Raw genomic sequence first — 23,530 nt, 5'->3', positions numbered from 1 at the left:
CTGAGCTCAAGAGATCCTCCCAACTTGGCCTCCCAGACAGAGTGCTAGGATTACAGGTGTAAGCCACTCTGTCCAGCCAATTTAGCTGACTTTTTTCAAGGTCTGCACGCTACCCTGCACTATAAAATCAAGGTTGGACAAGGAGGTTACTTGTTTGGCTTGCTGATCCTAATTAATCAGAATTAATGAAACTGGCTTCTGGAGCATGTGATTATAATTCTGATACAACACAGAATCAGAGATGGCAAATTGACCACCTAAAAGCAGAGCAGGAAACCCCAAGGCCCTGGCCTTTCTCAGAATGCACTGGGCCATGCATTTCTCTTTTAATAGTTCCCATGTTAGGTTCTGAGGAAGTGCTCCTCATTGCAAATTCTTCCTCTCCTGTGTTTCTATAGTCACTTACAGTCACAGCCTGTTTTCTGTGTCACTTCATTCACACTCTAAGTGTAGGCCTAGGCAGATGAAACAAAATGAAGACAGGGCTTTCTCGTTATCTTGGAACGTTTTCCCAGGTCCTCTGGGTTCTATTCTGATGTTTTAGCTTGGCCACCAACTATGAGAGACACCTCTTGGTGTCACGCGCTTTTAGTTAAAGATTCACAGCTGGCAGCTGCTTTTGTCTTGAACCTTTTAAGGTCAGCCTTTATTTCATGTCCTAACAGATTCTGACATCAAACTTGCACTAGATGAAATTTCAAGGTTCAGACAATGTTTCCTCCTTTGCAAAATGAAGCCTTCAGAATCTCCAAGTATGTTTTCAGAGAACTGACTTCACTTCAAGGGTTGATCTTTCCTGCTTCTCTCTCCAGTGCCATCCTGAAACACAAATGACTTCCCCATACTGTGTTTTCATGGCTCTCTAAATCCATGCCTTTAGCTATCACATCAAAGAGCTGGAAACGCACTAAAGAGGCACAGGAGGAAGAACTCTTCAAGCAACCTACATAAAACAGTAGTTGAGAGATTCTTTTTCTTTCTATTCTTTGAAAATCCAGCAGGACAACTGAAAGTAACTTGTTCAAGTACCTCTCCATCCATCCAGACATTTGTGAAATACAATACAGGGTAACAGTTGCCATAGATTCCAGCTTACACAGACAGATTGGCAGTTACAGTACTAGGGACAAAGGTACAGATATAGGAGACTGGGCCAACATGGTCACAAAAGTATTAAAAAGTGCTTCTCCAAACTGTTCCATGTGTGGAATGCAAATACTGTACAGGTAAGACACAGGGCTACTTCTGGGAAGTAAACTCCGTCAGACATGGCTTTCAACTTGCCTGCTGTTCCCACAGGGAGAGTCTGTCTGTTCCATGCGCTCGCAGTCGAGGCTGACCTCACTGGTGTCCATACTACAGTCTGACTCGCTGTCGGATTGGTCCATCTGCTCAAGTTTTGTTTCTGCCTGTGGCTCCCTGCTCCCAGTGGTGGGATTTAGGAAAGGTCCCTCGGAGTCGAGCACTCCAGCCTGCCCGGCAGCACACAGAACTGTTTCTTTGGCTTGACGAATACAGTTGAGCCACTGTTGTTTGTTGAAGGTGTCATTGGCTTGGAGTGAGTGGGTCTGGCTTTGGGATCCATTTTTGAAGCTGACTCTGAAGAAGTTTTTAACTAGAAATGAAAAATATGTGGGGGGAAAATGTCAGTGGACAAGTATTTCCCCAGGCCAAAGATAACACACGTGGTGATACTAACCCCCAGTAACCAAGGCAGACATGACTGATTACAACAGGTTTCCCACTGACCCAGGACATGGCTCAGGTCCCCGCTAAGCTGCCATCTGTCAGTTGGAGTAGGTATAGTCTAGCTCTCAGTTTCCCTTATTGCTCTCAGAAACTTGCAAGTCGGTATTATCTTGGGTATTATACCAAACCTGGCTGCATAACAAAATCCTCTGGGGTGACCTTGTTAAAAACAGAGATCCATGGGTTCTACCCTTAGAGATTCTGATTCAATAGGTCTAAGGTGGGTCTGATAATCAATAATTTCAATAAGTACCCTAAGCTAGAGCTTTTTCCTATTTAAGAAGTTCTTTTTAGGGCAGTGCCTGTGGCTCAGTGAGTAGGACCCCAGCCCCATATACCGAGGGTGGTGGGTTCAAACCTGGCCCCAGTCAAACTGCAAGAAAAAAAAAATAGCCGGGTGTAGTGGCAGGTGCCTGTAGTCCCAGCTACTTGGGAGGCTGAGGCAAGAGAATCACTTGAGCCCAAGAGTTGGGGGTTTGCTGTGAGCTGTGATGCCAGAGCACTTTACTGAGGGCAACAAAGCAAGACTCTGTCTCAAAAAAAAAAGTTCTTTTTAACATCAGTACATGCCTATGACTCTCCACATGAGAGTTAGTAACTGTATACTTAGTATCCAATGATTAAAAACACACATAAAGATAAATTTGATTTTGTTTTAAAGTGAAATTACATTTTAATTATCCCAGCAGGAGCTACATATATACATTTAAAAAAATGGTACTGTGCAATATGGAAGACACTTTAATCTAAAAACAGCAACATAATGCAAATTTAATGAGTCCTATGTACCACATGCAATGCCCGGTTCATGGAAGTGTCAACTGTCAGTCCCTTTGCACTAACCCCATAGCCAGCAGGCTGGGAAACACCACTTCAGATGGTTTAGAGTGGTGGTTCTCAACCTGTGGGTCGTGACCCACAGGAGCTATATTAAAGGGTTGCAGCATTAGGAAGGTTGAGAACCACTGGCTTAGAGGCTAAGGCAGAGCAGACCAAATCAGTCTCTGCTAGTCACCTTTGGCTCAAAGATAATCACTGTCCCTTAAGTTAGCTTCCATTCTTTTATCTTAAGCAACCGCCTTAACTCCTCTATGTCTCAATTTCCTTATTTATAAAATGGGAAAAAAACCACTTTACAAGGTTGTGATGAAGAATATATATGTGAGAACACATGTAAGTGCTTATACACTTGGCACATAGTCAGTACTCAAGAAATAGAAGCTTTTCTTGCTACTACTATTACTCTCGGGGCAGAAGGATTTATTAGTAGGTATGAGAAAGTACATACTAATTACTTTTTTTTAAAAAACAAGTATGAGGTCTTTGTGTTTTTTAAAATTTCAGATTAATATATTGGTACAAATGATTAGGTTATATTGTTTGCATTTGTTAGGTAAAGTCCAAATTGTAGGTAGTTGCATACTAATTACTTTGACAATATGCCTATGTCAGGGTTGCCCTGACTACCTCATCTAAAACAGATCTCTACCTTCTTTATTCCCTTATTGGGTTTTAGTTTCTTAACAGCACCTAGAACATTTATTTATCATTTATCTCCTTCATCATGATGTAAGCTCCACAGGGGCAAGGAAGTTAACTGCTTGCAAGTGCCTAGAACAGTGCTTGACACACGAAATATACTCGCTAGACAGTATTATTTTAGCTTGCTTTGGTTAATTTCTTTGTTAACTAAATCTCGAGTTAGAAAAGCCTATTTGAGAAATGTTACAGATGAGCCCTCATTCTAGGTGACCAAACCATCTTTAGAGACAAGTATACCAGCTCCAATATAAAACCCACCATAATGCAATTGGTATCCACATAAGGACTATCTGGTATTAAGCACATTTTTATCTGATGGAAGGAGAAAGGGAGCTTAAGGAGTATTAATTATGTGCAAGGCAGGTTCATTTACAAAATCTTACTTAACCCTTATAATAACCTTATGGAGGTGGTATGTATGCATCTCCATTTTGCAGATGGAGAACTGAGAATCACAGAGGTTAAACAAAGTTACACAATCAGTAGGTGATGAGATAGTAAATATCATTTGTCAAGGCTGTGGTTCTTTTTCTTTTTCACCGGCCAGCTACTCCCTCTGAACTACCACAACCAAAAATACTCAGCAGGTCGACCCTGACTGCCGCGTACTTCTCTCGTTGTTGCTGAATGCTCCTCTCAGGGAGCCGCCCAGCCTCACTTCTCCGTCCTGCAGGTCTTCCAGCAGGAGGTCCTTCACTGGGATCGGCTGACGGTACAACTGGTAGCAGAGCTGCTCATTGTGGGTGATGGCTCGAGTGATCACAAGGACTTCTTGGAACAGGAAAACATGAAGTTTCTAGAAGAAAAGAATCCACAGGATTTCCCTAAGCAACAATCTTATGAGTGGCTGATTTGTGCACCTCTGTGGATAGAGAGTAGAGAGGATCTAGAGTGCCAGGTTCACAGTGGATTATGAATCTAGGCTCAAACTACCTCCAGGAGAACAAAACTTTGGCAGGCCTGAGGCATTTCCAGAAATTTCATTGCTTTTCCTATGAGAACAGCTTCCTGAAGGCCAACTGGAGAAATCCCTTCTGTCTACAGATACCTTGCAGCCTGGGTTGCCAACTCCAGGGGTCCTATTCACATTGTAATTAACAACCTGTGTAGACAGACAAAGCCTTCAGTTCTTATTCTTTGAGACAGAGCCACAAGCTGCCCTGGGTAGAGTGCTTTGGCATCACAGCTCACAGCAACCTCCAACTCCTGGGCTCAAGTGAGTCTCCTGCCTCTGCCTCCCCAAGTAGCTGGGATTACAGGCGCCTGCCACAACACCTGGCTATGTTTTGGTTGCAGCCATCATTGTCGTTCGGCGGGCCAGGGCTGGATTTGAACCCACCAGCTCAGGTATATGTGGCTGGCACCTTAGCTGCTTGAGCCACAGGAGCCGAGCCAGCCTTCAGTTCTAATAAGAAAAAAAAAATGATAAAGGGGAATAGGATGAAGCGGGTAGTAAAGGGAAAAACAGTTAGCACTCCCCTGGCTTTGATTTATACATGAATTACCTAATGTAATTCTAAGAGACCAAAATTAATAATGGTCTATAAAGGATGAGATTGGCATATCGAAGTCTAATGTTAATATTTGCTTCCCAAACTCATAAAAAATACTTGCTCCTTCAACCACAAAGCTGATTATCAGCTTCATTTAGGGATTTCAACAGAGAACACTGGTCAATTGCATAGCTCAATTCCATGCTTCCATAACCACAAAGAAAGATGTGTAAAATTTTCCTTCTCAGGTAAGCTTATCAGAACCTTGGTTCTCTGAAGAAGTCCTGCTTAAAACACTGACAACTGATGTATGTGTTGTAGGCAAAAAGAAAATGCAGCTTGTCTCAAACTGTATCATGGGAGCAAGTCTACTTGGTAGAGTTGGGGCAAATTTGGTCCATTTAATGCTAAGTCCTCTGAAAATTTGGAAATGCTGAGGGAAGTGAAAATATTCACAACTTTGCAGCTAAGTTCTGGTTTTCTGGTGGAAACATTTTGGAATGTCAACTCAGGGGCCTCGAAGGGGAGACCAGAATGGGAGGGGAGTAGAAACTCAGATTAGAATCTTGATTTAGGGTAGAGGAAGCACATTCAGCACTATCGTATGATGATCTCCTACCCCTATCCCGCCACATACATGTGTATACACACATATACACACAAACAAAAACTGCAGAAATAAAAACTTAACCAAATCTTGACTGGTGGGAATAAAATATATCTACATTTTAAAAGATTGAAAAACAGAGTAAAGCACAAAGCAACCAAGTTAAGGCTTTTTAAGGGTGGGGCAGTAGAAAGAAGGTTTTAAGAACTTCCTTTCAGCCTAAGCAAGGGTGAGACCCTGTCCCTACTAAAAAAAAAAAAAAAAGAAAAGAAAAAAGAAAAAGAAAGAAAAACTAGCCAGGCATTGTGGAGGGTGCCTGTAGTCGTAGCTACTTGAGAGGCTGAGGCAAGAGGATTGCTTGAGCCCAACAGTTTGAGATTGCTGTGAGCTATGACACCATAGCTCTCTATCCAGGGCGACAGAGTGAGACTCTGTGTCAAAAAAAAATTTTTTTTCCTTTTCTTTCAGGGCTGGGTGGTGGCAGAGAAGGGTAGGTCTTGTTTTATGCACAGTATTTAAAATAATCAGGGATTTTTTTTTTTTTAAACACTGTTTCCATTTCAATCAATCTTGTAGCCAGTATAGGCAACTTGAATTCAGATTGTCTGGGCAACCTTAAGAAAAAACAAGCCCTCATTTAGGAATGTTTGCTGAGTCGCTCTTAAATCTCAGCTCCTATTTGCCCTCAAACTACTGTGCTTTTTTCCCTGACACAGGACTTTGTTCACAATGACGTTTGCAACTCTAGTGGGGGAAAAACAAAAAACCTCCCACCAACTACTATCTTTATTTTCAAAAATCCTCCTGTAATTTGATTTTGAGTTTTTTTTTTTTTTTTTTTTTTTTTTTGAGACAGAGCCTCAAGCTGTCCCCCTGGGCAGAGTGCCGTGGCATCACAGCTCACTGCAACCTCCAACTCCTGGGCTCAAGTGAGTCTCCTGCCTCCGCCTCCCAAGTAGCTGGGACCACAGGCGCCCGCCACAACGCCCGGCTATTTTTTGGTTGCAGCCGTCATTGCTGTTTGGCGGGTCCGGGCTGGGGATTCGAACCCGCCACCTTAGGTGTACGTGGCTGGCGCCTTAGCCGGTTGAGCTATAGGCGCCGAGCCTAGAGTTCATTTTTAATGCCCTAAGACAGAGAGTCCTCAGCCCTTGACTGATGTACAGAAAGACAAGAGGCCCCTACTCCATGGAGAAATGTATTTTCCCAGCTTCCACAGGGCTTTCGAGAAAGAATGTTCCAGGAGCTGAGTGTCAGATACTAGACATCTACCAGTGCTTTCTCAAAGTCAGCAAGAAGCAGAACACAAATTTCCAGCATCAGTAACTCCCCAGTCAAAAAGACACACATCTCCCAGCAACAGCCTCAATAGGTCTCATTACTCCACTGCGCTGCCAGCTTCTTGGACCCACAGTACCCCTGATAATGGGCTGCCCACTGATTCCAAGTAATATTTTCAAGCTCAGGTCAAAAGGCATCCCCTGAATTACCAAAGCTTTACTAGGAACTCTTTAATCTAGTTTTGGCTTTCATTCTAAGGATTGACTAGATACTGAAGATGAAATACAATCAGAAAGGAGATCCTTTCTCCCAACCTCAACACAGAAATTTAAATACATCCACATATTAATTTCTACTGGCTATACATACAAATAGCCTGGTGAGTTGAATGAATTTTGAACTTTCATATAATTCAAAATCATCCATACTTTAAACAAGCACTCATTCACTGAGAGTCCAGTAAGTACCAGGTCCCCCTAATAGGTTTTGGGGATTGATAAAGCATAGTCCCTACCCAAAAAGAACATGGTATAAAGGAAGAAAATGACAGACAGATGGAGAATTGTAAGCCACTGTGGTAAGTGCTCCAGGGCATATTTGCATAGTTGCTTCAACAGCAGAAGAGGAACAATTTTAATATCTGCTCAGGAATAAAAGCCAGAAAATGGGGGTATCTACAGATCAGAGCTAAATATGCAGTTAATGGAAGATAGCTTATTAGTTTAAAAAAACAAAGGTAAACGCTGGTCTCAACCTTCCAATCTGTGGATCAGTCCCAATCCTTAAGAAAGTCGAGTTTGTCATAAAGCTAAATATATTCAATTTAAGAGCTATCTGTTGTTCTGAGATTAAATCCTTTTAACATGCTGTTAAAATCATCCTTTACTTTCTGAAATCAAAGTAGGAGACATTAACTGTGTTTGTTTTTAAAAGCTGTGATCAAACAAAACAAAGAAAAGCTGGCAACCCTATGTTGGTTGCTGAAATTCTGATTATGTTACTGGTCCATGACATTAAAAAACTTAAAGTATGTATGATGAATGAATATATGTATTATTGACAACACTGGAAAAGCAATTTTTGTTTAAGAGAGCATTACTCTAGACAGGGGAGGAATAGTAAGACAAGGCTCAGCGTTAAATGGATTGGGGTTGGGGGGGCCCAAATGAGACTGCTCAAGGACAGTAACCACTTACCACACCCCGATTGTTCTTCAGTTCGCCATGACAACACAAGACTCGTGAGTTGTCAATCAGGGAGTCTTTCTGGCCCTCTTCCAAGTAAAGAAGACGCTCTTTATAATAGCGGCATTCAGATTCCCCAGTCTTGGTGTTGATTTCTGCCACGATTCCCTGAATGATGTTTATCTGTGGGAAGAAAGAGAAAATAAGTATGGGGGAAAGTCAGCAAACCATCCACAACCAACAAGTTTTAGGGGCTCAGTCTAGAAGGTCACCAAGACACACTTGGATTTAATTCGGAGATTGTTATCTAAGTTGCTGCTTTGGGAAAAGGGAAAAAAATAAATGCCCTTAGTATAATTGTACCTATCTGTACACATACACATATATACACATACATATATTTCTTTGTATACATATACATCTATTTGTATTATATGCAAAACTAATGTTGATACATAATTTTATCTGAAAGGAAGAGATAGAGGCATAGTCTTTGTCGTGCACAACTCAACTATAAAAGCCCATGCTTCACATTTCTTAAATCATGCTCACAATGTTGAAAATGAAGGCATCTAAAAAATTTGACCAAAAAGAGAAAACAAAACAGAATGTAAAATTCCAAAAAAGAGATCCATTTTGGGGAGCTGAAAGCTAATTTCAAGGTCTCTCTACACATACTCAATTTAAAGCACAAACAATATTTGCAATATCAGGTGTGAATAAATGGTTTGCTTATCTTTTTAGTGATAAAACATAAATGTTTTATGAGGAACAGAGAAAAAAGAAGGGAAAGTAAAGACATTAGGAGCACTGGTGGGGGCAGCTGGTATGTGATCACTCATGCCCATGTATATGGCACATGTTAAGCTAGGAGCAGAAGATTCCAAAGCAATGGAGGATGTAATGTAGTTACTACAAAAAATAACAGAGTACTGCACTGAGACATGATCATTGGGTATTTATTCTGATGTGTTGTTATTCTATCACGTAGATAATACGTTTAGATGCTAGAAAATAGTTGAAAACGAAGGAATGAGAAATTAGCAAAACTCAATGACACCAATCAAAGGCAAAATGATGACTCCCTCAGCAGGATCTTCTGTCTTGCAACCATCCCATCTTTCTTGTCGTGGTAACTGAAAAGAACTTAACAGGTGGAAAATGTTGGTAAGATCTCTTCTTGGTCACATTTACTTAATAGAAAAACCAATCTCTGTGCAAAGCAAGGTTCTAAAGAGGCTTTTACTCAGTCAAAAGCTACTATATCTTTTAATGGCTTAAAGTGGAAATACTTCTCTCTAAGATTAAGTGACTATTTTTCATATGCTAGTAAAATAGTACCATCTGCCCAAAGCAACTGGGTAAAAACTATTACCTAATTATAAATTTTGGACTTCACACAAGTTTGACAGAAAAATCTTACAGCTCTGAGCTGAAGTCTGGTACTCTATGAATGGATACATAACCTGAACATTATTATAGCTATTAGGAGTTTCAAAAATCATTTAATCATTCTTTGCTCTATTTTCCAAATTCTGGTTGGTAGCAAATTCAAATTCACTTAACTAATGTTTGGTGTTAGACTAGGTGGTACCATTCAAAGAAATTAGAGTGGGTCCCTATTCTCCAGAAGCTTAACATCTATGGGAGGTATTTGAGCATTTCTGTCTACCTTATCCTTTTATGTATCTACATTTTTTTGCTTTTCGTTTTTGAGACAGAGCCTCAAGTGATCACCCTGGGTAGAGTACTATGGTGTCACAGCTCACAGCAACCTCCAACTCCTGGACTTAAGCGATTCTCTTGCCTCTGCCTCCCCAGTAGCTGGGACTACAGGTGCCCACCCCAAAGCCCAGCTATTTTTTGGTTGCAGCCGTCATTGTTGTTTGGCAGGCCCAGGCTGGATTTAAACCCGCCAGCTTGAGCTACAGGCGCCACCACGTATCTATATTTTTAACCTGTAGTGGAATTCAAACTTTTCCCTTGCTCTTAAAGACCTTAGCATTAACTAATACTAAGTGTACCACTGTGTGTACCTGGACAGCTAGAATTAATACACTCCAGTCAATTTTCCAAATTTCCTGCAAGTACCCAGGAAACCAGAAAGAAGATGCATTACATGAATAAAGATGTGTTCATTTCCTGATTTAACTCGGAGCTGAACAGCTGGCTTCTCACATGAGATGATAAACTCAAATGCCACCATGATTCCTTAGGCAGCTATGACTACTTTCAAATACTGCTTCTGTCTCTGGGATTTAAAAAACTAAAGAGAGACAAAGCAATGGAAACAATTGGTGTCATCATTCCATAATCTATGAACAGGCCTGTCTGGAAAGTATCCAGTCGCTCATGTCTCTATTACACGGCTGGTTACTTTCTGGTCAGCTCTCACATACATGTATGAATAGTAATTCTGGATCTGTTTTCATTTATTACAAATAATATTTTATATCTACCTGAATATCATAAGGGTCTTACCTCTCTGCCTTCGTCTTTGAGAGATTTATTCTGCAGGTTTTCAGGGAGATATAAAGTTACATACAGAAGGTTGCCAATAGCAAACAGTCACTGTAGTTGTGCATTTAAACTCAATTTGTTGCTGCATCTCTCACTGGGGTTCAAACTGAGGAAAGGACTCCCTGAGGAAAGGGAGATGATGAGCGATACAGCACAGGCATTAAGCCTTTACACGCTGGGCTCATTATTCTCCAAGTTGACTCTGAAAGCCCTGTCCGTCTGACCTCTTGCAATACATTGTCATCTACTCATTGGCTCCTGACATGAACCAAGAATAGCACTTCTTAACAGCAGGACTCTTCTTCCCATTGATTTCAGTAAATGTTTTGTAAGGAGCTGGAGGACAGTGATGGGTGGGGGGAAGAGACGGTCTACAGGATTATTTTTTGGCTGGAACACTCCTTAGAATATAAAATACTAAGCAACCAGTTCTCTGGAATATCTGAATGCCCAAAGTCCTTTTTTTTTTTTTTTGAGACGGAGTCTCAAGCTGTCCCCCTGGGTAGAGTGCCATGGCCTCACAGCTTACAGCAACCTCCAGCTCCTGGGCTCAAGCGAGTCTCCTGCCTCAGCCTCCCAAGTAGCTGGGACTACAGGCGCCTGCCACAGCGCCGGCCATTTTTTGGTTCAGCCATCATTGTTGTTTGGCAGGCCCGGGCTGGGGATTCGACCCCACCACCTTAGGTGTATGTGGCTGGTGCCTTAGCTGATTGAGCCACAGGTGCCGAGCTCCAAAGTCCTATTTTAAGAAGTTCTCTTTTGAGGGAAATTTCTATCTACCTTCAAAATACTTGTTAAGAAATCCTAATAAAGATGTGTAGTAATTTAGGCACTGCATTAAAAACAAGACCTCCTTTTAGATTAAACCATAGGACTGAACGTAATCAATTCCCTTGGTGCAGAAGCAATTTACTTAGCATCTCTGAATTTTTTTCCTTTTCATAGATGGGAGATTTTTTCAGGGAGCATGTAAGTCAAGTCACATTGGCACTATAGGTTTTATGTTTTTCAGACATTCACAATGCACCCAAGAGTGCAGGGGTAAATAACTCTGCTCATCTGGAGTAATACTATCAGGATTTTGAAAAGAAGGGGAAAAAATTCTGTGCCTATACTGTGTAAACGGGCACTTAAAAAGACTTGCTTTGCAGATATTTTCAAATGCAGGTATACTGTGCTTCATGTACAGATCTGCAGATTCAGCTTTCACACACTAGGGAAACTGGTTACTGGCACATCCTTTTATATTGCAAACAATCATATTCTTATCTATCTGTTTTTAAATTCAAACATAAGCACTGTGGGTGTTTTTAAAAACAGAACAGTATTCTTTCATGCTGCATATTAAAAAGGAAGAATCTTTACAGTAAAACTCATAACATGCTCCTGTGCTTCAAAAAAGGAATTATTTAGAGTAGCTTGAGCTCCCTGTTGTTTTCATTCCTGCAGACCACACACTTGCCAGGATGAAATATGGAGAGAAGGAAACTCTATCACACTCTTCCCAGGAATAAAAACAGACATGATGAAGTGAGTTGGGCCTCATCTTCAGTGCCTGAATCCCCCATCTGTGCTGGATTGAGGGCCTGGTCTCTCTGTGTGGGGCCTGGCAGATACACTGCACACCTCCTGAATCAAGAGAGAGCCTTTCCTCATTATTCTTTTTCCTACATGGAGACACAGCCCAGCCCTGCACCAGTGAGGCCTTTCTACTGGGGTTCAGAATTCTCTAATAAGTCTGAGGACCAGGCAAGTCTCTGCAATTCTAAAGGCAACAGGGGCCGAAAGGAGCACCCAGGCTTTCTGTATCAAGGCATGGAATCATAAAGAAGTAGAAAAGCACAGGATTTGGAGTCTACACTGACAGAATTTAAACATCAACTCCATCACTTGCTGGCTCACGGCTTGGACAAGCTACTTAACCCCTCCAAGCCTCACTTGGAAAATGGTCCTATTAAGAACAACTATCTCATAGGTTACTGTGAGGGTTAAATGAGACACATACCCTATGAGGTTATTGCATAAAGTTGATGTACTTATAATAAATGTCAGCAATTACTATGATTAGTGTTATCGTTACTATTACTAATTATTAATTCCCTCTCTGGGAGGAGATAGGCAGTTTGCTTAAGGAGGTTCAAGGCTTCTGATTATCAAATTACCTATGCATATCCTCCTTCTGTTATTGTCTTAGATCAAATCAGGAAAGGCGCCCTCTGAATTGGCCTGCTATCCTCTGTCCCCACTGCTTCCTCCTCAGCCAGGTTTTCACAACTTTACACTTGGACCACTGCAGTGTCCTCTCAACTTGTTTCCCTGTCACTAGGCTCCTCCCCCCTTGATCCCCTGTTCTAAAGAGAGTAACATGTCCAAGTTCACACAATTTGTAAGTGATGGAGCTGAGATCTGAATCCGGAACTCCAGGTACATTACAGTGTGTTTCATGTAAGCACTGTATTTTAAAGGTCAGGAAACTGAGGCAGAGAGAGGAGAATTGAACTGTAAAATCAAACAGTTGATAGTAGTGCCAGGCCTGGAACCCAAGATTCCTGAGTCCCAAGTCACCAGGCACCCTTTCATTCACCTATTGACCCAACCCACTAGTCATTATGTGGGAAATAACAAGGGAAGAGGGGAAAAAGCAGACAGACTCACAGCTTCTTCCAAGTGCTGCTGATCTGGATTATCATTTGGTGTGTGCCTCAGAATTTCTCGAAGAAGCAGAGGATATTTCACCAGACGGCTTCTTGGAATATCAAGGAAATTCCAGAGATCTAGTTTGCGGCTAAAGGGAGATTCTAAACAACGCTGCAGGAAATCCTGGACTCGGTGGTCTTGTTTTTTGTGGTCCAGCAGAGCTTTGGCAGCTACTTGATTGCTGCAGTAGCTGTCATAGGAGCTGAGACAAGGCAGCTAAGAAGGAAAGAGAGAAAAATGGGGTGTCAGAGTAATTAAGCTCTGAAGCTACAAGTGGCATCACTCACTGGGACCGAAGAAACACATAACTGGTCTCCAGGCCTGGCCAACATTCTATTTTTTAAAAAGCACACTCTCTAGCCGGGCATTGTGGTGGGCACCTGTAGTCCCAGCTACTTGGGAGGCTGAGGCAAGAGAATCGCTTAAGCCTAGGAGTTGGAGGTTGCTGAGAGCTGTGCTGCCACCCAGGGAGACAGCTTGAGGCTTTGTCTCAAAAATGTAAACTTTTTTTTTTTTAAGAGATAGGTATTGCTAAGTTGTCCAGGCTGGTCTTGAACTCCTGGCCACAAGTGCTCCTCCCTCCTTACCTTCCTGAGTCATTATAATTACAGGTATGAGCCTGTATACCTGTTATACCTGTTTTTTAAATTATTGGCTTTTTAAAAAATTATTTTTATTTTATTCCCAACATTCCTTTATCCGCATGGCTGGAGGGAATTAGCAGCATCTTCAAAATGACAGGCAATACAGTTTTCCTAGGCTCTGGCTGGCTTTCACAGAGTAATTTTCTTTTTTTTTTTTGCTTTTTGAGATGAAGTCTCACTCTGTCTCCTTGAGTAGACTGCCATGGCATTGTAGTTCACAGTAACCTCAAATTCCTGAACTCTAGGTAGTCTCTTGCCTCAGCCTCCCAAGTAGCTCAGATTACAGGCACCCACCATAGTTCCAGCAAGTTTTCTATTTTTAGTAGAGATGGGGTCTCCCACTTGCTCAGGCTGATCTCAAACTCCTGAGCTCAAGCAATCTACCTACCTCAGCCTCCCAGATTGCTAGGATTATAAGTGTGAGCCACCATGCCCAGCTCATAAAGTAATTTTCTTAGTTGTATATTTCCTTTATTGATTTTAACCCTGTTGTTATTTTTTTGTACTGCATATGCATATTAGATAAGAATTTTTCTGATCTTCCAATAATATACAATAAGGTGAAAGGCTAAAGGATCTGTTTTCAAATTATGTATAAGAACCTAGAAGACTAAGTTCCACAGAAGAGACATGAGGGTCAGACTCCACACTCTTGTCCTTGGTGTGGCTTGGTACAAGAACCTCTATATTAGTTTAAGATTATCTGATTCTGGGCGGCACCTGTGGCTCAGAGGAGTAGGGCACTGGCCCCATATACCAGAGGTGCTGGATTCAAACCCAGCCCCAGCCAAAAACTGCAAAAAAAAAAGATTATTTGATTCCAAGGTGGCCCAATATTAATACTACATATAAAGGGCCTCAAGAAGTTAAAGCAAAAATACGATTAGTAAAAATAATCATATTCAGGAAACATTTATAAAAGTTTTTTAAATTAGTTCTGACAGGCCAGAAACCATTTTTGGCTATAACTAATGGTTAACATCACAATACCATACAAGAAACAATTCAAACTTAAAGACTTTGGAACATTTCAACCCCACTGCCTTCATTCCAGCAAAATGTTCACTTCCCTGGCATATCCCATCAGTCACATTGTGTACACACCAGGTGGGAGAGTCAATGGTAAAAGCTTCTCATCCCCTTTTTCTACTTCTCTCTCTTAAATGGCACCCAAGGGCTACCAGCTCCAGGAAGTTACCAGAGGAAATAACACAACCAATGGCTTAGCTGACTTTGTTTCTCTGCCTTGGACCAGAAAGCAGCATTCTCTTTGACACTTGCCCTTCGGAGGCGTTTGGTGTGAGATACTGGCAAGATCCTCAGTACTTTCCATGGGGCCTACTACACAGCAGAGACACTCTAAGATTTTGTTCTGAATGAACAAACTCAGAAACGTTTAAAGGATTATAAGATTATGTAATATTTGATGTTGGATTAAAAATAAAGTGTGGCAGCATCTGGAGGTTTAACTATTCTGCTGCTGCTTTTACACCTCTTAATGAAATTATTTTCTTTTTCTTTTTTTTTTTTTTGAGACGGAGCCTCAAGCTGTCCCCCTGGGTAGAGTGCTGTGGCATCACTCACAGCAATCTCCAACTCCTGGGCTCAAGCGAGTCTCCTGCCTCCGCCTCCCAAGTAGCTGGGACCACAGGCGCCCGCCACAACACCTGGCTATTTTTTTGGTTGCAGCCGTCATTGTTGTTTGGCGGGCCCAGGCTGGATTTGAACCCGCCACCTTAGGTGTATGTGGCTGGCACCTTAGCCACTTGAGCCACAGGCGCCAAGCCAATGAAATTATTTTCTCAGTGACTGAAACCAAGAAAAGATAACAGTGACATAATATTTTAAAAGTTCACTGTTGAGCTTAACTTTCCATAGATATGTCTACCTTCCTTACATGTTATTTAAAAACCCCTCTGCTTATGTTAAAAAAGCTACAGAAATTTTCTCTTCAACTTTATATTTGAAAGTAATGATAATGGGCACTTACACACACACACAGACACACACACACACACACACTCCAGATCTGGTGCTGCAGCTTGTAATTTAGATTTTCAGAGTTAATTTTAAAAAGGCCTCAGGCCTGCTTAATTTCATTTCTACTTCCTCACCTTTTAAAAAGATCTGGAAATGCCCAGTATTTTCATTATGGAGAAACAAATCAGCGGTAACCATCAGATGTAAACTAGTGAAGAACCTGCCCGCATTGTTCTTCATTGTCCAAGGGGCTGTTACTCTCTCTGATCCTGCCGCCCTGCTACCATAGCAACCAAATCAGGCTCTGGTCCTGTATTCACACCTGACGGGGTGCTCATTTCCTAGGCATGACCTGAAAGGCTATCTGGTTCAGACATCAGCTACAAACTACCATTATGTAGTGAAGTGATCTTTAACTATACAGAGGATGAAGAGCGTAAGCATCTTGGCTCCCAAATACATACATACTCACTTATTTAGAATATAAGAGGTGAAAATGCAGTGGTTAAGACAGACTCTGAAATCAGGGAGAATCAGGCTCAAAGTCTAAACTGGACAGCTGTTAGTGACTTCTGAGCCCACTTATAAAATGCATATACTAATGTCTTCCTCTCTTAATGAGCTAAAGCATGTTAAAATGTGTAGCATGGAACCTGGCTTCTGGCTGAGAATCAGTAAGTGTTAGTAATTATTATCTGTCCCTAGAATATTTTTGTTGAAGAATCTGTGGTTTAGAAGAGCCACGCTACTCACACAACTGGAAATAAAACCAGAGTCTCAAGCCTGTTCTTGCCTCTCCCATGACCCTAAAGCTCTGAACTACTCGCTATCTCTTTAAATAGATTATCAATAATTTAGAAGGGAAACTTTTTCATTTTTTAAAGTAATTCTTCCTATCTTCCTAATATTGTGATGACAGAACAAATCATTTTTTTTTTTTTTGGCTTCCATATACCCTGCCTCCCTCTAAGGAATTAAAATTTAATTAGAACCCAAATTAACATGAGAACTTGCTGCCTTAGAGAGCTTATAAATTATTTTATTACTGAAAAAAAAAGTTAGCATGAAGATAAATCACTTGGGAAGGTGTTTCTTTATGATAGGGAAGGCTTACTCAAACAAGTTGACCCATTAGGGAGTGGGAGGATCCTGATCCCCAGTAACCAGGGTGGTTTTCTGAAAAAAAAAGCAACCACTCTCTTTAAGGTCTTCAAAGTAAAAGTAATTGATTCATTTTAAGGTCAAAATGACTGGACAGGGCTGTCTCACTTGGAAGGCTTACTTGTTTAAAGGGTTTTTTCCCCCCACTTTTTTCTTTTGTGGAGAGGGATAAAATCAATTTTTCATGGCTTGAATGGGCTCTGACTTTTCTCATTCAAAGTTCACTAAGATGTGTATTTTGCTCTGTTAAAAAGAACAGAACTCAAACAGATGTACCCTTTGGTTTACAGTTCCCACTTGCATGGACACATCTGCAGTTAAAAGAGGAAAAACATTTAACAGCTCATCGGGCCTGATAAATAAGAGCTGTTTTTCATAGGGTCTGCTAACAATGGGCAAGTTGTTTAATTTTAGGCTGCTCTTTAAGCTGCAAGTCCCCATTTGATGGCTGAGGAGTCCAGATAGCAATGGACTGGCATGGTCATGCTTCCTTTGGGTATGTACAAAAAAGGACTGTAAAAGCTGTTCTCAGATTAAATCAATTTTTTAATAAAACGAACAAACATTTCAGAAAAAAAGCTAATAACAGGCAAATTCCTACCATTTTTCTTCTGGCACAACTTAACAATTTATATGTGATGTTTAGGGAAACCATGTAGTTCTATACTGCTGTTTTGTCAAAAACTGAGGAGTTATCCTTCTAATTCTGGAGTGTTGTCTCACTGCCTCCTTTACCTCTGTCAAAGCAGGCCACAGACTCAGGAAGTTAAAGAAACACTGGGGGAAAAGAATCCCTATTTAATAAGTGGTGTTGGGAGAAAATTGCCACCACATCACAAAACCAACTGGACCAGAACAAGCTAAGAAGCTGTGCACAGTGAAGGACACAACAATTAAAGCAAATAGACGACCTTCAGAATGGGAGGAGATACTCACATGTTACAGATCTGACACAAGGCTAATAACCAGACTCTATAGAGAACTCAAACTAATCAACAAGAGCAAACAATCTCATTTATCATTGGGCAAGAGGCATGAACAGAACCTTCTCCCAAGAATACAGACAAATGGCCAACAAACACATGAAAAAATGCTCATTGTCCTTCATCATCAGAAAAATGCAAATCAAAATCATCTTGAGATATCACCTAATCCCAGTGATAATAGCACATGTCACAAAGCCCCAAAGCTATAGACATTGTCCTGGATGGGGAGAGAAGGGAACATTTAGACACTATTGGTAGGATTGCAAACTAATATAGCCTTTGTGGAAAAAGTATGGCGAATCCTCAAAAAGCTACAAGTAGACCATCCATTTGATCCTGCAATCCCATTACTAGGTATCAACCAAGAAAAAAACACCTTTTTACCATAAGGACATTTGTGCTAGAATGTTTACTGCAGCTAAACAGTGGAAACAACCCAAGTGCTCATCAACCCATGAATGGATTAATAAACGGTGGTATATGCATACCATAGAATACTATTCAGCCATAAAGAAAGATGGAGACTTTACATCTTTTGTATTTACCTGGACAAATTTGGAAAAGATCCTCCTAAGCATCCCAAGAATGCAAAAGCAAGCACCTAACATACTCAATAGTAATATAAAACCAGTAGATGAATAACTATATGCCCAAATAAGAGAAAAAACACAAATAAACTGAAGTGGGGAAGGGCGAGGAGGAAGAGTGTTAAGTAAGCTCTCACCTAGTAGGTACAAAGTAGGGGTATATGGCATACCTGCTGGGTAAAGGACTCAACTACAACTTAAACTTTACCTAACAAATGCAAACAGTGTAACATAATCACACGTATCCATATATTAATCTTAAATTTAATAAAAACAGAAATACGAGGCAGATCCTCTTGTCATTATACTTTCTCTGGCTCAAGTTGGCTGGCTCTCTTTAGAGAAATTTCTTTGTGGGCCAACGAAGTTAAAACACCTACCATGACTCATAATAAAATGAAATTCAAAGATATAAGATAAATGATCTCTCTTGAAATATTAAGGCACATTTTCTAAATTATTCATTTTAGAACATTACTTGCCTTTCAGAAACCCTTGGGATAGTTCAGCCTCAGTACTAAAATTGACTCCTGAACTAAAGCTGTCTAAGTCATGAAACCTTTAAAGTTTCTTGACCACAGCAGTCACTGAGAAGCAGAAGAGGCCAAAGTTAAAACTTTCTGCATAGCCACAGATCACCAGGGTCTGAGAACTGGAAGGTTTCAGGAAGGTTAAAATACAAGTAGAACTGGATAAAAACTTTTACAGCACCCTCCAAAGAGTGACATAATCGCCAATACTAGTTGCTATGGCACTTCCTTTCTATTTTTCGAGAATAGTATGTGTATCAGAGGGAGGAGAGATCTAATCTTGCCTATAAGAAGTCATTATAACATAACCTGCTTTATATCAAATGAAAAAGTACCCAGAACTGGGCCAGAACACTCAAGTACTCACAGAGGGAAACAGAAATGTATAGAATGGGGGGAGTAATGGGTATTGTGGCAAACTACATGCCTTACCTAAAGTACATTAAGCAAATAACAATATTATGGATCCAATAAAACACAAATTCAGCCCTGGGACCATAAATTTATACTCCATAATCTGAGGTCACAGTATATTTTGTTTATTTAATTAGGAAAAGGAATAGGTTATGTTGGGATGAAGGTCAATAGAGAACCAAGCTCTCCTATGAAGTTACTTAGGACCCTATATATGCTAAACACTAGCAACATTTACTTAACTTATATTCTTTATAAAACTATATTTTAGTGTTACTTATATCCCAAAAAGCTTTTTTGGTAGTGAATAGAAATGTCAATCAACTTTTTTTTTTTTTTGAGACAGAGTTTCACTTTGTTACCCTTGGTAGAGTGCCATGGCATCACAGCTCATAGCAACCTCAAACTCTTGGGCTTAAGCAATTCTCTTGCCAGAGCCTCCCAAGTAGCTGGGACTACAGGTGCCCGCCATGATGCCTGGATATTTTTAAGAGACGAGGTCTCACTCCGGCTCAGGCTGGTGTCTAACATGGGAGCTCAGGCAATCCACCTGCCTCAGCCTCCCAAGTGCTGGGATTACAGGCATGAGCTACCACACCAGCACGTCAATCAATATTTACTGGACTAAAAATGGTGATAATTATTAATATATTACTAAATGGCCTGAATCAAACATTAAGAAGTTTTATTTTTATTTGATGTGAAACTAGTAATAGTTTCATGCATACCTTTACTTATTTTATTGCAAAAAGTTCATATTATTTTAAAATATAATAAATTTATAATAAGAAAAAATTGTTTTCATGCTTTAAAGAGATAAAGACTAAAAATATTTATATTAATCCATTTTATTAGGAATTTGAATTTTTTTTTTCTGATGTGAAACCAATATTTGCCAATAAAAAAAGTCTTGCTAAAATGATACTCCACCTAAATTGCTGAAATTTATCTTCAACCAAGACCAGAAAACTTTTCTTACCCAGCCCACGAGGATGGGACCAACATGTTCAGTCGAGCCATCAGGCTTCCGAACATCTCGAAGCTGACTAAGGAGCTCTGGCAAAAAAACAAACAGAATGCTGATTTTGTTAGGCATACAAATATGAACAGGGCTGGAAGTAGGTTCTGGGTTATTCATATTGAAGGTATTACATAATCATTGACTTGTTATAAGACAACTCAATTAAGGCTACAAGTCACAACTCGTTCTGGGAACAAAGTATACCTTCATGCAGAGGAATTAGAGAGTCCAGTGTTCCAAAGATTTGATTCAACTCTTGTTCTGTCATTATGGAGAGTTTCAGCATGGGGTCGTGATAGGCCTGCATGAGAAGGGCAAGAAATGGAAGCAAATATTTAAAATCAGAGGAAGTAAACTGTTCATACAGATGGTTCCCGAGAGGTTCCATCAATAACAGAATGTTGGCTGTCTAAACAACAGCTTCTTGCAGAATGCTACAGAAACAGCACAGAGGTGTGGCTGGAGGGGAGGAGAATCCAGCACTGCCTCCAGCCTTTGTGTCTGTTGATAACCAAAGCAGGTTTTTCAAAAGCTTTTTTATTCTAACATATCATATATCTAAGAAAGAGCATAAATCCTAGGTATAGAGTAGATCTGACTGTTACAATGTTTTTTAAAATTAAAAAGATCATGCATCTTCAAAAACTCCCCCATTATTCAAAATTAGCTACTGGCAGATTCTTTCTCAATTAGTACACATTTAAAATAAAGGAAAAAAAAAAGAAAAGAAAAAGTTATTGGCATCTTTTACTATGGACTTGAAGCAAAGAGAGAAAAACCTCTGCCAATCCTACTGTCTCTTGTTAAAGATAATTAAAGGACAAGAATATACAGTTATACCAAGGCTCCGTTATAAAATATAAAGACTTAGAGGGCACAGTCCCTGCCTTCAAGAAATTTCATAAAGCTAATTGGGAAGATAAGAAAAATGCATGGGGCTTAGTGCCAGTAGCTCAATGGTTAGGGCACTGGCCACATACACCAAGGCTGGCAGGTTTGAGCCCGGCCCAGGCCCAGTAAAACAATAATGATAACGGCAACAAAAAAAATAGTCGGGCATTGTGGTGGGCACCTGTAGTCCCAGCTACTTGGGAGGCTAAGGCAAGAGAGTTTGTTGAGCCCAACAGTTTGAGGTTACTATGAGCAGTGATGCCATGGCACTCTATTCAGAGCAACATAGTAAAACTCTGTCTCAAAAAAACCAAACAAACAAACAAAAAAAAACAGAGGCAGCGCCTGTAGCTCAGTGGGTAGGATGCCAGCCACATACACAGAAGCTGGCCAGTTCAAACCTGGCCTGGGCCAGCTAAAGCAACAATGACAACTGCAACAACAACAACAACAAAAAATAGCTGGGCATTGTGGCAGGTGCCTGTAGTCCCAGCTACTTGGGAGGCTGAGGCAAGAGAATCACTTAAGCCCAAGAGTTTGAGGTTGCTGTGAGCTGTGATGTCATAGCACTCTATGTGAGGGCAACATGGTGAGACTCTGTCTCAAAAAAAAAAAAAGAAAAATGTATGGAAAACTAAATATATGTTTAAAAAATAGTTTAAGATTAAAAACAGGATGTATGTCACATGATAGCAATAAGTTATCAAATCATAACTGTGCTAGAGGGTTAGAGAATAAAAGCCGGAGTGGCCAGGGGAGGTTTTGAAGATGAGCTGCTTAGTGAAGAGGAGGAGGTAATAACTATTGTAGAAGTTATTGTAGAAGAATAAATCAAGATTTTAGCTGGTTGCTGGAGGATGGGGAGTATGGATGATTGAAAAGAAAGAGAAGAATTCCTAAGATAGTAGGACCACCATGTCAGAAAAACATCTGAAGGTGCATGAGGTTTGGCAAATCTTGGTCAGGAAGGAGGAGCTGGACATACGATCAGCATCACAACTAACAAAGTTAAATAACTTCTTTGTCCTCTCTGATCTCCTCTTCCTCCACCCCTCCCTAAAACAGTTTCTTGGCTGTGTCCGAGTGAAGCTTAGAAGGCCATCTATTAGGAACACTAGAGGTGGGACTTCATATTAGCAGAAAGCTAGACTAAAGATCCTTAAAAGGAGACATCCTTTCAACTCTGTGATTCTTGTTTATCTAATTTATTTTTTCAAATAGTCTCACTCTGTTGCTTAGGCTAGAGTGCAGTGGTGTGATAGCTTATTGCAGCCTTGAACTCCTGGGCTCAAGCAATCCTCCTGTATCAGCCTCCCAGGAATCCAGAACTACAGGTGTACAAATGTACTTGGCTAATATTTAAAATTTTTGTAGAGATAGGGGTCTTGCTATGTTGCCTGGGCTGATCTTGAACTCCTAGCCTCAAGTGATCCTCCTTCCTCAGTCCACCAAAGTTCTGTGATTATAGGTCACCTCTATGCATCACCACCCTGGAGCCTGTGACTCTCTGAGGCCATCAATACCAGATGAAGGAGTTTGGATTTTAGTCTCCAAGGCAGTAAGGGGGGGTAGGGTAGTCACTAGAACAAAAAGCCTTTTGAGAAAGGTTTGTTGTCAAGAATATAAAAGTTTTATCTTCTGATGCTCAGCATTGCCAAAAAGCCAAAATAATAAATAAAAGAATACACAGGCAACAAGGCATGGGTTTCCTCCTCCCCCCACACAACATTGATCAAAAGCAAGTTTCTATATAAAAGAGCCTCACTTCATTACTTTATCTACTCTCAACATTCACATGACTTTATTTCTAAGACACAGTTCAAAGTAATGAGAGCAAAACCTCTGCCAATCCTATTACCTCTCATTAAAGACAATTAAACAATAAGAAATCACAGTTATACTCGGGGCACTAGGTTTCAGACATCCACACATTCTCTTCCATGCTTCACAGGAGCTCTGCACATGAGACCTCCAGGACACTGAAACAGACATCAAGCCAGGCCTCCATGGATACCTTCTGAATTGAACCTGACATAGTCTTTGAGGTATATTAGAGACAGGCATGGGTGAAACCTTAAAGGTGCCAGGACCAGAGAGCTATTCTGCCTTTTTGTTTTGAGGCATTTCTGCCCACTGCTTTGTTCTCAATTTTTTTTTTTTTTTTTTTTAGACGGAGCCTCAAGCTGTCCCCCTGGGTAGAGTGCCGTGGCATTACAGCTCACAGCAACCTCCAACTCCTGGGC

General features: G+C 40.6%; 1 protein-coding gene across 1 annotated transcript in view; it reads right to left on the bottom strand.

Annotated features, from left to right (window-relative positions):
* Positions 1 to 545: 545 nt before the first annotated feature.
* The window catches only part of ARHGEF3 (Rho guanine nucleotide exchange factor 3), a 321,547-nt gene continuing 298,562 nt past the window's right edge, over positions 546 to 23,530 (bottom strand). Inside the window, exons 7-12 of the mRNA XM_023512637.1 lie at positions 20,601 to 20,801; positions 20,355 to 20,431; positions 13,032 to 13,289; positions 7,869 to 8,039; positions 3,901 to 4,087; positions 546 to 1,615 (exon numbers count right to left, since the gene is read on the bottom strand). Of these exons, the coding sequence (XP_023368405.1) occupies positions 1,263 to 1,615; positions 3,901 to 4,087; positions 7,869 to 8,039; positions 13,032 to 13,289; positions 20,355 to 20,431; positions 20,601 to 20,801 (1,247 nt within the window). The 3' untranslated portion in view covers positions 546 to 1,262. The remainder of the gene's footprint in view (positions 1,616 to 3,900; positions 4,088 to 7,868; positions 8,040 to 13,031; positions 13,290 to 20,354; positions 20,432 to 20,600; positions 20,802 to 23,530) is intronic.

Source organism: Otolemur garnettii, unplaced genomic scaffold, assembly GCF_000181295.1.
Source record: "Otolemur garnettii isolate 467f Iridium unplaced genomic scaffold, OtoGar3 scaffold00002, whole genome shotgun sequence".
NCBI lineage: Eukaryota > Metazoa > Chordata > Mammalia > Primates > Galagidae > Otolemur > Otolemur garnettii.
The sequence above is the reverse complement of the archived record's forward strand: the minus strand, read 5'-3'. Positions and strand labels throughout refer to the sequence as shown.